Source organism: Hyaena hyaena, unplaced genomic scaffold (assembly GCF_003009895.1).
Source record: "Hyaena hyaena isolate Hyena2069 unplaced genomic scaffold, ASM300989v1 scaffold_113, whole genome shotgun sequence".
NCBI classification, from domain to species: Eukaryota; Metazoa; Chordata; class Mammalia; order Carnivora; family Hyaenidae; genus Hyaena; species Hyaena hyaena.
Genome location: NW_024080745.1, coordinates 3,009,116 through 3,025,568, shown reverse-complemented (window position 1 = coordinate 3,025,568; position 16,453 = coordinate 3,009,116). Strand labels below are relative to the sequence as shown.

At 41.3% G+C, this 16,453-nt stretch overlaps 1 protein-coding gene across 1 annotated transcript in view; it reads left to right on the top strand.

The window, feature by feature from the left end:
* Positions 1-337: 337 nt before the first annotated feature.
* LTA4H (leukotriene A4 hydrolase) overlaps positions 338-16,453 on the top strand; it is a 35,889-nt gene continuing 19,773 nt past the window's right edge. Inside the window, exons 1-6 of the mRNA XM_039236593.1 lie at positions 338-570; positions 6,951-7,081; positions 8,603-8,723; positions 11,690-11,758; positions 13,333-13,437; positions 14,660-14,712. Of these exons, the coding sequence (XP_039092524.1) occupies positions 412-570; positions 6,951-7,081; positions 8,603-8,723; positions 11,690-11,758; positions 13,333-13,437; positions 14,660-14,712 (638 nt within the window). The 5' untranslated portion in view covers positions 338-411. The remainder of the gene's footprint in view (positions 571-6,950; positions 7,082-8,602; positions 8,724-11,689; positions 11,759-13,332; positions 13,438-14,659; positions 14,713-16,453) is intronic.

Here is a 16,453-nt window from a genome sequence, read left to right as displayed (position 1 = left end):
CAACTGCTTTTGCAACTTCTACTGAAGTTGAACGAAACTAAAATGGAAGCATTCAGTTGATCTCCCCGCGGCACGTGCGATCATTTCTGTCCGCCCACCACTCCTCCTGCAGCTCCCCCACTCCCCTCCTCTTCCTCTCCTTTCAGGAATGTTCCCTGTCCTCTCAGCACCCCTCCACATACACACACTCCCAGGGAGCAAAGCGCACGCCTCCTCGCACTGCACCATGGGACTTGTAGTTCCAGCCACGCTGCAACCTACCCTTCTCTCACTTTGAGAAACTTCCCTTCCCGGCGGGCGCCACGAGTCCCTCTTGCTCTTTCCCTCCCTCCCTCCCCTCACTCTCAGTCGAGTAGTCTGGCAGCTGGGTGTTAGGGTGCACATCGGCGTGCGGAGGGACTCCCCAGAGCCATGCCCGAGGTAGTGGATTCGTGCTCCTTGGCCTCTCCGGCTTCGGTCTGCCAGACCAAGCACCTGCACCTGCACTGCAGCGTCGATTTTACCCGCCGGGTGCTGACCGGCACCGCCGCGCTCACGGTGCAGTCTCAGGAGGACAATCTGCGCAGCCTGGTACGGTGGGACGCGCGCCCAGTGCCCGCCTCTCCCCGGCCGCCCGGCCGCCCGCCTCGCGCCCCGCTTCCCGCTGCCGCCCCGTCCCAGCGCCGCGCGTCGGCCCGCCTGTCGCATCTCTCCGCACTCCTCCGCAGCCCTCAACTCACATTCCACACCTCCCCTTCAGCCCTCACTCATCTCTCCGCCTCCCCTTCCTCAGCCCCCTCTCGCCCTGGATCTCCTCCTCCCAAACCCACTTGTGTCTCTGCATTCCTCCCTCAGCCCCTGAACGCACCGAAGTGTCTCCTCCTGCGCCCCTCTCCGCAGACGGCTTTTCCCAGCCTCTGGGCACATCCCAGGGCCCCATCCACGCCCTGCTCCTCACCCAGCGCTCCGGCTTCATGAGCACGAATCCTCCCTCCCCCGAAATCCTAGTTCCCTAACTCCCCTGTGGCCTCCCCACGTCCTCGGCCTGGAGCCCAGAACTCCCTCCTCCGGCCCCAGATTTCTTCCAGTCCCCAGCGCACCTTCGTCAGTACGGTCTCCTCTAAGTCTCACACCCTGTGTCCTGCGGGTGCTGATCCAGCCCTTTGCTCCCAGGCACCATATTTCAACTTGCATGTCTGCTGGGCGAGACCCATCGACCTGTGGAAGTCTCCCCTCAGTCTCCCTACCAGTCTTTCTCAGACCCCTGAGGATTCCCAGCTCCAGACCCGTCTATCGCCACTGCTTTGATGTTCCCAGTCTCTGCTGACTCTAGATGCAGCTCTTTCTCCAGGGTCATGGCCCTTCTACCTTTGCTTCTTATCACCCTTCTCTTCAGATCGCTTAGGATGGGTGGGCCATTCAGGCTGTCCAAGCGGATCTCAATGCACCAAGGAGCCAGTGATTATTGCGCTTCTTAGAAAATTATGTACTTTCACAAGATCGCTAGCCACTTGAGTGAGGAAAAGTTTCTTTAGATTTATGGAACATAATTATTTTATCTGTACAACATAACTTGTTTTCAGGGTTCTTACTCAAATTGATAGCATTTCGGTTGTACCTTTCAGCTGAAGAATTTCGTAGGTGAGCATTTTAGAAATAAGAGGGTCAAGGCTTTAAAAGGCCAGCCCCAGTGTATTTTGCATAGAGTACTGTGGTAGCTACTAAAGCACAGCATTAAGCAACCTGATCACCGTATGTTGTAGGCTTGATGGTGGGAAATTAGTGGGATCGATTAATTGGGTATAATTACAAGTTTAGATAAGAATGAGGGTGTTCTCATGACTCTTTCCTGTTTGTGTAATAGGCCTGTGTTTTGAGTTTACTAATATGAATTAATGTAGCAGGTAACCTACTCTTTGTCCTTTAACATCTTGCTAGACTAATTCTGATTTGAAAAGTAGGTGGACTCCTCTATGTACTGATACTTAGTCACCAAAAATACTACAAGAAAGAAAATAAATATTACAAGCAAGAAGATACCGATTTCCTTGTAGGTTGTACTTTGTTCTGCCAGAAGTATAATCGTATCTTTTATTGCAGGCAACTTTGCCCTGGTAGGATGGGCCATTTCAATGCAATCTCTCTTTTTAGTAAAAGAAAATAGATTTTGATAGTTTATCACTGAAATAATAGGACCTTGCACTCTCACTTGTTTTGTAAAAATAGTGAACTCTGATCCTTGAGGAAGCAGGAGACAAGATGCTTAAATTCTGAAAAGAATGTACGTTGAATGTCTCAAGCTAAAACCTTGACCCTTGTTTTTTTCATTCCCCAAATCTTGAGAGAAGTAAGGCTTTAAAATCAGAATGTCTGGTTGGCATGTCTGTTTAGTAAATTGGAACCTAGATTTATAATGTTAGATTTTACACAGTGACATCTGTTTGTAAATTGTTATTCATAGCAACAACTTAAGGCCAAGAGTTTGGTTTTATTTATTCAAAGTTAGCATCTTTCCTCTGCTAGATTGCAGACTCTTGAAGGTCGGTCCATGTTTCCTGGCTGTATCTCAGGTTCTTAGGATAGCACCTGGCATGTAGAGGATATGTTAGGTTGATGAACTAATGGATGAATTCAGTTAGAAAGCAGTGCCTAAACTTTACACGGGCTGCAGTAATAATGTGCAGAAGGTGGGAGGACCTCATCCTCACCACCACCAATAGAGAAGACCCAGTGGCAGTGCTGGGTGAGGACATCAGGTGTCCTTTCTCTCTTCATTCTTGGAGGCCTTGATGCGAGGAATGTTGAAGGACCTCTGGTAGGACTAAATCCCATCTTTTCTGAAAATCTTTCTGAAGTTTTGGGTTATTTGCACTTAAGTGTAGTAGTCATTTGTGATAACTTCCAAGCATTTGCTTCTTGTATTGAAATTTTCAATGTTTTTAGGTGTTTTGTCCATTGGAGGCTCAAAGAGGTTTTAATGTCTTTCCCAAGATCCTATATAGTAAGTTGCAGAAGCCAGGAAGTGAACACAGATCTTTCTGACTGCAAACCCTCCTGTCTTCACTAAGTAAATGGCAGAGCTGGGAGTCGAATCAAGGTGTTGTTTTGGTTATGGTTTTAATAATAACCCCATTTTTTTTTCATTATAGCACCCTGCAAATAACATGTAGAAAATGCAGATAGAGACATAATACTGAGGCAGAAAGCTTTTTAATTTTTTACTGATTTGTTTTTATTTTTTACTTATTTATTTATTTATTTTTGAGAGAAAGAGAGAGAGTACGTGTGTGATCAGGGGAGGGGCAGAGAGAGAAGGAGACACACAAACCTAAGCAGGCTCCAGGCTCTGAGCTGTCAACAGAGAGCCTGCAGTGGGGCTCAAACTCAGGAACTGTGAGATCATGACCTGAGCCAAAGTAAGTGCTTAACTGACTGAGCCACCCAGGCGCTCCATAAAGCTTATTAATTTAAAGCCATGCTTTGTTGAAAGAATATGAGTCTGCTTTAAAAAACATATACAGTATTATAAGATGAAAAATAAGAATTTGGAGGAAGAGAGGGACTTGTGGGTAGCTCAGTCCCAGCTGAAGCATGGGACTTCAGCTCAGGTCATGATCTCGCAGTTTATGGGTTTGGGCCCCCGGTTTTGCTTTGTGCTGACAGCTCAGAGCCTGAAGCCTGCTTTGGATTCTGTGTCTCCCTCTCTCTTTGCCCCTTCCCTGCTCGTGCTCTGTCTCTCTCTCTCAAATAAACATTTTTAAAAAAATTTTAAAGAATTTGGAGGAAGAGAGAGTAAGGGTAGGGAAGACAAACATATGGCATAAAGTCCTAGAAAAAAAGAAGTGGGTTGTGAGGTTTAGGTGGAGCTTCCCAGCAGCCTGTGCAAAAAGGGAATTAGTTATATATTCTATGGCATCTAGCCAGCTGCTTAGAAGTATAACTGGTCTTGGGGGTGTTATTCAAAGAGGATACTGTGAGATACAGTAAATTATATCCCTAGTAACTTCCTACCATTAGTAGGTTTGTTTTTTACAACTACATCTTGGCCTTATACACAGTTGGTGTTCAGTAAAACTTTGTTGAAAAGTACTAACTCCAACTTTTCAACTAGCCAGTTTCCTTTTTTTTCCCCATTACTATTTTTGATCAGTTGTTTTAATAACATTTATTAGTGAAATTTGAAGGGGAATTTCTTAATTTGAGAATGATAGCTGAGCTTTGGACCAACTACTGTATTAAGTACAGAGAAGAAAAATATTTTTAAAAAATAGTCATAACAATAATCTAACTCTCTGATTCTGAATAGATTTGAAAAGTTTAGGCAATACAGACAATAGAATATGTTCCTCTGGGAAGTGAGCCAGTTGATTCATCCTTTTGGTTATAAAAGTATTATAAACATGAGTAGTTACATAGATATTCAAATTAAGTTTTTAAAACAAATTAGATAGCCAGAAATAGGTACTAGAATATGAAGGCATAAAGGAGTAACCTTCTTATTCTTAATAAGATATAAATCTAGGGGCGCCTGAATAGCCCAGTCGGTTGAGCATCCAACTTTGGCTCAGGTCATGGTCTCACCTTTTGTGAGTTCAAGCCCTACGTTGGGTTCTGTGCTGACAGCTCAGAGCCTGGAGCCTGTTTCAGCTTCTGTATCTCCCTCTCTCTGCCCCTCCCTCACTCATTTATGCTCTGCGTTTCTCTCCATCTCTCCCCAAAATAAATAAAAACCTTTTTTTAAAAAAGATGTAAATCTAATAAAACCAAATATTTTGAATATGCAAGTGCAAGAAGATAAGTCAGTTCTACTCATTTAGAGTAAGAGCGATGGTCGAGATGCCCCCAGAAGAAAGTAACCCAAAAGGAATAATTACCTATTAGCAGGGAAACAGGTGGCTCCCCTAACAAATTTGGCTGCTTTAAAAAAAGATCAAACCAGAATGGAAATTTCTTTCCAACCAAATATCACTGATCCTAGAGAGGTAGGAATCAAATTAATGATTGCCCTTGTGACTTTTCCTGAGTTTATAATTCAGTTAACCAACTTGAAAGAGAAGCAGCTGGTTTCTAACTGCCCATGCTACTGCAGCCAGACTTCAGTAGAAAGATGCCAGACGTAGAGAGATCAGACTGCAGAAGGTTCTGAGGCAGGGTCTGGCCTGCAGAGGTGGTAGAAGGACAGAGAAGAAAGTATGAGGTCGGCATGAAAAAAAAACTTGTTACTTGGCTATGGGGGATGGGGAAGTGGGGTCAATTGTGGATTATTTGAGTGTCTCTAACCTTAGGTACCTTGAGGATTCTGTTAACAGAACAGAAATAAAGAGAGAGAGCTGATTTTTGGGACATCTAGGTAGCTTCATTTTTAGAATTTTTAGAAGCGCACTGAATATGAGGCAATATTTCCCATGGAAATGTCAAGTAGGTGACTAAGAAACCCAGCGGCAGTCCTGGGGAAGGGGTAACAACTGTAGAAACAGACTGTAGTCATCAGCACAGAGGTACTGGTTGAGGATACGGGATGAGTGAGAATGAGGGAGTGACGAATATGGTAAGAAAAGGGATCAAAGCTAGAACATTGGGACATGTCCATTTTTAGGAGCTAGAAAGGAGATGGAGGAAATGGCATCAGACAAGGAGGAAAAACATTTATGTGTAAAGTCAAAGAAACCAAGGAAAGGACTTCAAACAGATGAAGTGGCCCATAAGGGCTGTGAGTGGGGTCAGATTACTGACCAGAAAAGACCTCTCGATCAGAAGGCGTGCCCTGCCCTTTCAGTAGTAGAGGATGAGAAGCCAGACTGAAGTAGGCAAAAGGAGGAGAGATTGATGAGAAAGAAGAAGTAGCAGCCATAGATTGCCCAGAGTTTAAGAAAGGAAGGAGACACGGGCACCTGGGTGGCCCAGTGGGTTAAGTGTCTGACTCTTGATTTCAGCTCAGGTCATGATCTCAGCCTCTGTGAGTTCAAGCCCCATGTTGGGATCTGCACTGACAGCATGGAGCCTGCTTGGGATTCTCCGTCTCTCCCTCTGCCCCTCCCCTGCTCATGCTCTCGCACACAGGCACTCTCCGCACCTCTCCTTCTCTCAAAATAAGTAAACTTTAAAGAAGAAAGGAAGGAGACAAGTGAGTAGTTATCAGAGCCAAAGGACCAAGTGAAGTTTAAATAGTAACGAAGTTCAAACAGCAGCATTGGGAGACTTGTTTAGGTTGTTTGGAAACAGTCTTGTGGCACAGGAAGGTTGAAGATTCTAGAGCTAGAGATTACTTGGGAGATCATGAAAGGTATGGTCTCTAGCGCTTGGATGGAGGATTATGGGGACGGAAAGCACTCAGACACCTGCTGCTGCTCCCATCCTGCCCCAAGCAGGGCTACGGCAAGTAGACACCCTCTCCCAGCCCCCGGTCGGTCATTTGGTAGGGGCTGCCTCACCAGGTTGGGCTTTTTCCAGGTACGCAGCGGCAACGTACCGCTTATTTGCCTGTTTACTTGCCCAGCGAGTGCCAGGGTCTGTTGTAATTTGGGAGTAGATGCAAGTACATAGGAGTTGGGATTCCAGGAAGAAATACATGGGGAGATACGTCGAGGAGTGGTGATAAAGAAACTTTTAAGTTTGAGATGAATTTTTTCATAGCAGGGAAGTTACATTTTAGGGGAAGGAGTAAAGGTATTTTAAATTGGATTTGACTTACACTTAAAACCTCAAATTTGTGTGATGATCCCGCAATTAGGTAATGGTATATATGCAAACTTTAGAACCAGAAATTTTTCAGGAAGCTTAGGGGCCCAAGAGACAGGACCTACACTAACTTTTGACTTCTTTAATTCTTATAATTTCACTCTGTATTTTACTCTCTATGAGCAACTAATTCTACTCTGTAATCATTACAGTTAACCCATAACTAATGTTAGTTTTCTCTGGTATGAATAAAACAATATTCTTTTCATTTAAAAATGCAAATTTAATTCTAGATTTTGGATACCAAGGACCTCACGATAGAAAAAGTGGTCATCAATGGACAAGAAGTCAAATATGATCTTGGAGAAAGACAAAGTTACAAAGGATCACCGATGGAAATCTCTCTTCCTATTGCTCTGAGCAAGTATGGATGTTATTATCTTTCTCTTTTACATAGCTAAATAATGGAGAAGAAGTATTTTTAAAGTAGACAATTTTTCTTTCCTATTTCTTGTCTGTGTACAGGTAGTAACTGGTGTTCTTACTGATCTCTTCAGATTGAAGCTTATGGTAAAAATTATATGTTCTTAAGATACTAAAGAAACTCATGTTTAAAATGCTCAAGAATAGGAGTTTTGGTAACTGTTACTTCTTTACTGATCATTTTACTAATACCTAGAGTGATGATGATGGAGCATGCCACTTTAAGGAGACATTTCAGGATCACCTGGGAAACTTTTACAAGCTGCACATTTTTCACCTTTTCCCCAGAGGCCAGCCACTTTTATTAGTGGAATAATGACAGTGACAAACATAGAACCATTTCTGTATATCAGTCCTGAGATAATGCTTTAGATACTTTTATCTCACTTATCTAATTTAGATAATTTATCTGATCCTTACAGTAACCATTTGTGGTATATTTCCATTTTACAGATGAGGAAAGGGGGCTTCAGAGAAATAAAGTAATGTATTCAAGAAAGTGACAGCCACAATTGTCATATTGGGGTATAGCCCATTCCGGGATAAATTGGGAAGGGGAGAAAGGGTGGAAAACCATTGGCCTAAAGTAAGAGTGATCTATCCCCACCTTTCAGTGGCCAGTATTTTCATGCCTCCTCTTCCTGTTTAAGAGAAAGAAACAACCACATGTAACTTGTGAGGTAGATATCATTGACTTCGTTCTGCAGATGAAGAACTATGACAGAGGGTGGTCGAATAATTTGCCCAAGTTCACTGAACCAGTAGGTCGTAGATTCAGGATTCAAACATAGGCATGGCTGCCAGTCTCCAGAGCTCTTGCTATTTCCTCATTATGAGTGCTGCTCAGATTGTCTGAGGGAAAGGGCTGGTATTTCCAATCTGTCACAGCTGATTCTTTTATAAAATTTACAAAAAAAAAAAAAAAAGCAACAAAAATGAATTAGTAGGAAGTAGAGATTAAAAGCAAGCACACATTTTCAATTACTCGATTCAGCAGACATAAAAATGACTCTCCAGGTTTCTCAGTGCTTATTCTCAGTGTCTTGACCCATCCAGTGAATTTGCGAACCAGTACGAGTCTGTGTCACGCTCTGGCACCCACCGCTGTGGTAGTCACAGCTCCAAAATTACTTCTTCCACTCTCCCACTATCATAGAAGATTACGTGATAGCACAGCGCAAAGTGTGTGACACACAGTAGTGTACGCCACGAATATTATTCCTGTTACGTCTTCATAAGCCATTAGCATGGTGGAGTGAAAAGGACCCGGAAGCTGCCATTCAGGTAAGAACGTGAGACGCAAACTTGACGTACTTGGGATGTAGCCAGCACTCCTAGAGCTGATTCTCCATCAGTAATGAGACCTTATAAAATATTTATAGTATATAGTCTGTGTATTATGAATTCAAACTTTAGTTAGATTGAATTGTACACTCCTAATACATTTGTGTGTTGCATACAGAAATCAAGAAGTCGTTCTAGAAATTTCTTTTGAGACGTCTCCAACATCTTCTGCTCTTCAGTGGCTCACTCCTGAACAAACTTCTGGGAAGGAACACCCCTATCTCTTCAGTCAGTGCCAGGTAAGAGAGATCTGGGATGACTCATTATTCATAAAGTTCCCAACACAGTCAGTTTAATGAAGCAAAATGGACAGTGGTCTTAGGTCTTAGCTAAGGTAGCATTTTAACATATGTTATAAAAACAGCATGTATTTTCATCGATATCTCTCATTATTAACACATTCATATATTACTTGTAAAAAGAAACTCCCTTTAGTTTGAAATCATGTCCCCTTGAAGTGGACTATCTAGGTCGTGTTGATATTTTTATCCCCAGCACCTGGCACAGAACTTGGCATTCTAGAGTGGGCACCCAAGAAATGGTTATAAAATAGAAAGGAAAAAATTTATGAGGCAAAAGTAATATGTACCAGTTATGAAAAATGTTAATAATAAAGAAGTGGAAAGTGAAAGATCAGATTTTTCAGTCCTCTGCAGACATCATTGCCCAGAAGTAACCAACACTGAGTTAGGTTTGCAGCCATTCCAGATTCTTCTTCCACATTTACAACTATGTATGTTACGTAAATATATTAAATGTGCCATTAAAATGACACAATTTAAACTATTTGTCTTTAAAAACTAAGAACTGTGGATGGAACTTGAGGGTACTATGCTGAGTGAAATAACTCAGTCAGAGAAGGACAGATAATATGTTTTCACTTATGTGTGGATCTTGAGAAACTGAACAGAAGACCATGGGGGAAGGGAAGGGGGAAAAAAAAATTACACACAGAGAGGGAGGGAGGCAAACCATAAGAGACTCTTAAATACAGAGAACAAACTGAGGATGGATGGCAGGGTGGAGGAGTGGGGGAAATGGGTGATGGGCATTGAGGAGGACACTTGTTGGGATGAGTAATGGGTGTTGTATGTAACCCTTATGGGAATCTACCCCAAAAAACAAGAGCACACTTTACACACTGTATGTTAGCTAATTTGACAATAAATTATATATATAAAATAAAAAATAAGAATAAAGAACCCTATAATTGGAGACTATCTGTTGCAAGGGTAATACATATCAAACTATCTTCTAAGAAGAAAGGAAGCCTAATTCTGTTAGTAATCAAATAATTTACAATTAAAGGAACTCACTTCATTAAACCCTTACTGTATTTTCCAGCACTGAGTTAGGTACTTAATCCTCTCAGTATTCCTCTGGATAGATACTGTTAGGCTCAAATTTGAATACAAGTCTATAAAAAAGGAAGCAATATTGGAACACAAAATAGACAAATGTTTACTTCCTGTTGGCAATTAGAATACCTTTTTAATCCAAGAAACCCTTAGTTCACTAATCTGAGATACAGTTTTCTAGGCACGAATGTACAAGTTGTACGTTCTCTTAGAAACTGATTTTCAGGGGCGCCTGGGTGGCTCAGTCGATTAAACACCTGACTTCAGCTCAGGTCATGAACTCACGGTTTGTGGGTTTGAGCCCTGCGTCAGGCTCTGTGCTGACAGCTCAGAGCCTGGAGCCTGCTTCAGATTCTGTATCTCCCTCTCTCTCTGACCCTCCCCTGCTCATGCTGTCTCTCTCTCTTTCTCTCTTAGAAATAAATAAAACATTTAAAAAAAAAAAAAAAAAAAGAAAGAAACTGATTTTCAGTCAGTACTTCTTTTAGAATGTCCATAATCTAAAATTGGCAAGATGTGCAAGATTTGAGAGTCACAAGAATGTGAAATTTGAATATGTTATTCCACTTCTTATTGGCAACAGTGTTTGAAATACAGGAAAGAGATTGCAGTTAAATTAAGAAATGACTGCAGTTAATGGGAAATGTGGATGTGATTTTGTGTGACGAGTTTGTTACAGTTGCTCCCCACACATGTGCCTGGGTGTGGGCTTTTCCAGTGAGACACTCGTCCCAACCCCTTTGGCACTACTGAGTCGCCCAACTAGAGATCATTAAGGATTTCTAAAGGCGTGGTCTTAGAGGCCTGTTTTGGGAGAGTTGGGTGGTTCTTCTAGTCCTACTTGGTCCATCTAGAGGTCGTTTAGGATCCCCTATTTTTGGAGAATCTACTAGATGGAAGTGAAAAGGGCTAGAGTTTGGGGGCCGTAAGGAAGTATACAGTGGCAGCAAGCATGTGTAGGATCTATAACAAGTTCAGACAGAGGTGTTAGTGTCCGTACTCCTTCAAGCTCAGGGGACAGTCTCAAGGAGGCTGGGGCTGCTTTGCTCAGCAGCAGTCAGTCCAGAGTGATTGGTAGGCCAGGGTACAAAATCGTAGGTACTCTGGCCATTCTTCTTGATGGAACCGGCGTTCATGACGGGTGGGTGGGGAAGCAGAAAAACACTATATCTCATGTGAATGAATCTGTATAGATGGTATTGAGGTAAACTGCTCTTTCTCCCTCCTTTTCTTCTTAGTTTTTACTTTTTGAAATTGAAATGTCAAGACTCTAGTGACACTGAAATGTCAAATTGAAATGTCAAGACTCTAGTGACATTCCCCAAGCTGTTTTCCTCAGAACACAGACGTCCCATGAGATGTTAATAACTGACCAGAAAAAAACAGTTCCCTGTTAAAAACAATTTTAAGAATTCAAACAGGTTTCTTTATTGTAGGTCTTTTCAGAGCCGTCAGGAGGCTCATGTTGCAAATGACTTATTAAGACAGGGATGTAGAATGCATGGTTCTCAATTTTACTTCACCAAAGAGCCTTTTTTTCTCAGGGTCCCTAACAGCTTCTCACTGGGCACTGCTGCTACTCCAAGTAGAGAGTAGGAGACAAGGTTTAACGTTGCTTCATGCTTTAACTGAAATGCAACGATTGACCTCATACATTAACATGGAAAATCAAACTTTTCTGTCTACAAGGCTGTATTTGCTACTTCTGAAGATCTGAGAAAATGTGAGACTTATTTTTCAGAAGAATGTATCTAAGGACAGTGCTACAATTTTAATGATTTCTTAATGACTTGATTTATAAGAAAGGGGAATAGCTTTCTCTTTTTCTTCCTCCCCCACCCCCCCAGGCCATCCACTGCAGAGCAATTCTTCCTTGCCAGGACACTCCTTCTGTGAAACTAACCTACAGTGCTGAGGTAAGTATCACAAATTATTAACTAAACTAAATGACTCATATAAGTAAATGTGGTAGAAATGATAAGCAGAGATAATAGTTGGATTTTTATGGTTAGTAATATTTTACTTAATTAAATTCTATATGAAGTATGTAACAAAGAAGCTGGGGTCCTCATTTTGCATCTCTCAAGATTTTGTTTTTAAATAATCTCTATATCCAATGTGTCTCATGCTCTACCGACTGAGCCAGCCAGGTGCCCTTCGTCTCTCTTTTAAATAAATTCTTTTTCTTTAATTTTTTAAATTTTTTTTTGTTTGTTTGTTTGTTTGTTTTTAATTTTTGAGAGAGAGGGAGAGAGGGAAGGGCAGAGAGAGAGGGAAACACAGAATCCAAAGCAGGCTCCAGGCTCTGAGCTGTTAGCATAGAGCCCAATGCTTGGCTTGAACCCATGAACTATAAGATCATGACCTGAGCTGAAGTCGGACGCTAAACCGACTAAACCACTCAGGTGCCCCTGCATCTCTCTTTCAAAGGCAGTTTTGAACATAACTGTAATAAAAGCAAATGGGTACTATTTTGATTGTAAACAAAATTCAGAATTCTGGACCTCAAAGCAAGAATTTGGGGACAATGTCTTTTAACTTTTAAAAATTAACATTTGCATGATTAAAAGTTCTAGAAATGTGCTCTGTAGCCACATAAACTTCTATCTAGGTATCCTAATAGGCTTATATTGCAGACTTATCCGAATACATTTCCATCTTATTCTTGTCACAGGTACTGCGAATCCTTTTCCAAGAAAGGACTATAATAGTAAATATATACTAAATAAATAACAAACCCTAAATAATATTAAATACATACATACATACATATTAGGTCCCAGGCCGGACCTATTTAGACCAAGCAAATAGAATTGAGGACCAACCTGTCTTTATGGGGCCTTCCTGATTCTAAGGTCATTCCACAACCAAACCACACCTACTATGTATAGGGCTATAGAAAGCTATATACTTGGAGGCAAAGAATCTCAGGTTCTAGGCTCGCCTCTACCACTTACTAACTGATGACTCAGGGCAAGTCTTATGACCTCACTGCCTAAATAGAGGAAGGAAGCAGAACCAAATTATCTCCCAAGTGCCATTTGGCTCTAGAATTGTGGTTGTTGTGGCACTGGTTGTGGAGCTTCCGACTGTGTCTGCCCCAGAAATAGCCTTAAACACTGGGCCATGCAAGAAGAACATGCAAGTCTAGAACTTGGAATGTGTGTTGGCTCGATCGTTAATACTGAGGGGATAGTCCTTGATTCCAGCAGTCCATGCAGTTAGTAATGAGTAGAGTTGGAATTTTAACCTAGTTCCTAACTAGCACTCTTAACATGGGTGGATGAATGGTTAGATAGATCCTTAACATTTGTTTTGAGAGAAGCCAGTTTTATATATTGTTAACTTTATTTATAAACCGATATGTACACACTTACTGGACCATCGTCTATTGCATAATTAAGCAGAGGAGAATACGTTATTTTACATACAAAGTTTAAGATACATAGCATCTTTTTTATAAGTGAAAATGACTTCTCTTCTTGATTAGGTGTCTGTCCCTAAAGAATTGGTGGCACTTATGAGTGCCATTCGTGATGGAGAAGCACCTGACCCAGAAGACTCCAGCAGGAAAATCTATAGATTCAGCCAAAAAGTAAGTTCTTAGGTCTAAATTTTTGGCTTCATTGATGGTGAACTACCAATAGCTTTTACCCATCCAGAGAGCAAACTTGCTCTTGAAATATTTCAGAATTTAGAAAGCAGCTTCTGTCTTTTTTCTTCATTTCTTTTTCTTTTGTGCCTCTAAAATGTTGCGTTCTACTTACAGCAGAGTTGTACTAAAGAAAGGGGTTGCTGGCTAAGCAAAGTGGGGAGCGTGGCTTGATCCCATTTTCTCTCATCCCAGTTAGTGGGCAGGTTTTCTGTTCTTTTAAGTTACACTTTTGCCCACCCTGGTACCACAGTGTAGGCATGTGGTTATTTACTATTTATAAATGGAAGAACTATATTAGAACAAACAAACAAACCACTCTATTACAGATTACAGTCCCTAACGCTAAATATCTGTGTAATTTAAGCTGGTAATTTGACTTGCATCTTTGACCTTGATGAATTGTGTGTGTGTATGTTTATACATAGTGTTTTTAGTATTTTTAATGTGTATTTATTTTTGAGAGAGAAAGAGAAACAAGAGCGTGAATTGGAAGGGACAGAGAGAGAGGGAGATCAGAATCAAAAGCAGGCACTAGGCTCTGACTTGTCAGCACACAGTCCAACACTAGGCTTGAACCCACGAGCAGTGAGATCACGACCTGAGCCGAAGTGGGACTTAACCAACTGAGCCACCCAGGCGCCCCGATGCATGTTTGTTTTTAATTGACTTCCTTCACAGAGCATGTAATTAAGCCACAGTGGACAGGTTTGCTCCTACACCAGCATCTGGGATTCTATCTCACAAACCTCCAGCATCCACTTACTGCTGGATTCTTTTCTATGTCTCTCAAATATACCAGGAATGGTTTTAAAAAAAAAAAGTAAAAAATTGTTTTACATCAAGGAAAAGAAACTGAAAAATGTAAGAGAAAAAGCACAGCTCCTACTTACAGGTTACTTTTTGAGAAGTGCTTGAAATAGACCTTGTAAGACTATGCGCAATAATTTTCACATTTCGGAATCTGCGTTTCCTTGTAGAATAAAAGAGAAATAGATGTTTTGAAATGTTTTGAACTATTTGACCCCCTAAAAATGAGAACTGTGAAATTTGAAAAGGAGTTTATTTCTTTTTAAATATTAATTGACTCATTCTGTAATATTTTTAAGCACTAATTCAAGCATGTGTGTGGATTTTGTTTCTTTGTTTGTTTTGCTCCCTTTAGGTTCCGATCCCCTGCTACCTGATCGCATTAGTTGTTGGAGCTTTAGAAAGCAGGTGAGCTTTCGAACAGATTTTGAGGTTTATGAAAAGGCTAAACTCTAGGCGTCTTGAATCTCTGGAAGGATTAACTAATAGCTCATTTGTACGTTTCTCAAGACACCAAGCTGATAGCTCTAGAAAAATTGAAATCTAATTATAAAATGTAAATAGCAACTAATTATAAATTAAAAAGTCTTTACCAGTCACCCTTCAGATTTTCCAAGTATTGTAGAATGAGCATGCTATTACTTTTAGTTAGAGATTCTGATACAAATTTGAACAAGTCACTTCCCATAATCTCCATTTCCTCATCCTTGAACTTGTAATGTCTCCCTTTCCCACCTTGTGGGGTAGTTATGCAAAAGAAGTGAGGTAAAATACTTTAAAGCACTTGGAAGCCTATAGATATTACAGAAACAAAAGATATTTTACCAAAAGTTTACCAATAGCTAAGGTGCCCTTCTTAATTTTTTGTTAGTTCTTATTTCTAAACAGCCGACAATTAAGAATATCTGTAGTAATCACATTCTTTAAACTGCCAGAAGTGCGGACAAGATGGAGAAGTCAGGCAAATGCAGATTCTAGCACCGATAGTTCCCGTCTACACCCTTGGGCTACTCACCTCTGAGTTTCAATTACTTCACCTAAAAGCTTTCTAAATTTTTTTAAATGTTTTTATTTCTGAGAGAGAGAGAGAGAGACAGCGTGAGCAGGGAAGGGTCAGAGAGAGAGGGAGATACAGAATCTGAAACAGGCTCCAGGCTCTGAGCTCGCTGTCAGCACAGAGCCCGACGCAGGGCTCCAACCCACTAACCATGGGATTATGACTTGAGCCAAAGTTGGATGCTCAACCGACTGAGCCACCCAGGTGCCCCAAAAGCTTTCTAGAATGATATGTACCTCAAAGGATTTTTGTGAGGATTAACTAACTTATGTAAAGTTCCTGGTCTATAGGAAACACTCACTAAATGATAATTACAGTAACTGTCATGGCAGCTGACCACAATGAGGTCTTATTTTGGGCCGATTCCAGTGTGTTACTGCAGGGAATCTTCACATCTTTGTGGAGTAGACCTGAGGTTTTTTTTCCCCATGTTACCAGTAAGGAAACTGATGCTCGTGGGTTTGAACAACTGGCTCATCGTCGCACAGCTAGGAAGTGTCAGAGCCAGGACCCAGATTTAGGCTGTCTGACTTTGCAGCCGGTGCACATAGATGTGTCCTGTCCAGCGTGGCCGTTGCTCACCACACAAGGCCTGACGTGTGCTTTAAGCATGAAATAGTCACTGGACTTCTAAACACTTAGTATGAAAAAAAAAGAATGTAAAATATCTCATTAATAATTTTATGTTGATTACATCTTAAAATGATACTACTTTGGATGTACTGGGTTAAACAAAGTATATTGTTAAAATAAGTTTCATCTGCTTCCACTTTGCTTTTTTAAAGTGTGACTACTAGGCAACTTCAGTAGGCAGCTCATCTCTTTAAACTCATGTTAGATAACATGAGTTACCCTCTTTACTCAGTGTGGTCTAGGAACCAATAGCTTTGGCATCACCTGGGAGTTGGTTAGAAATGCAAATTCTTGGGCCCTATCCCAAACCTACTAAATCATAGCTTGCAAATGAACAAGCTTCCCAGATCATCTCTGTGCACATATGCACATTCAAGTTTGAGAAGCAACAACCTAGAACCCACCGCCTCCCTGGGATGGGACACCTAGACAAAATCTTGTTGTTACGGGTTTGGTGCT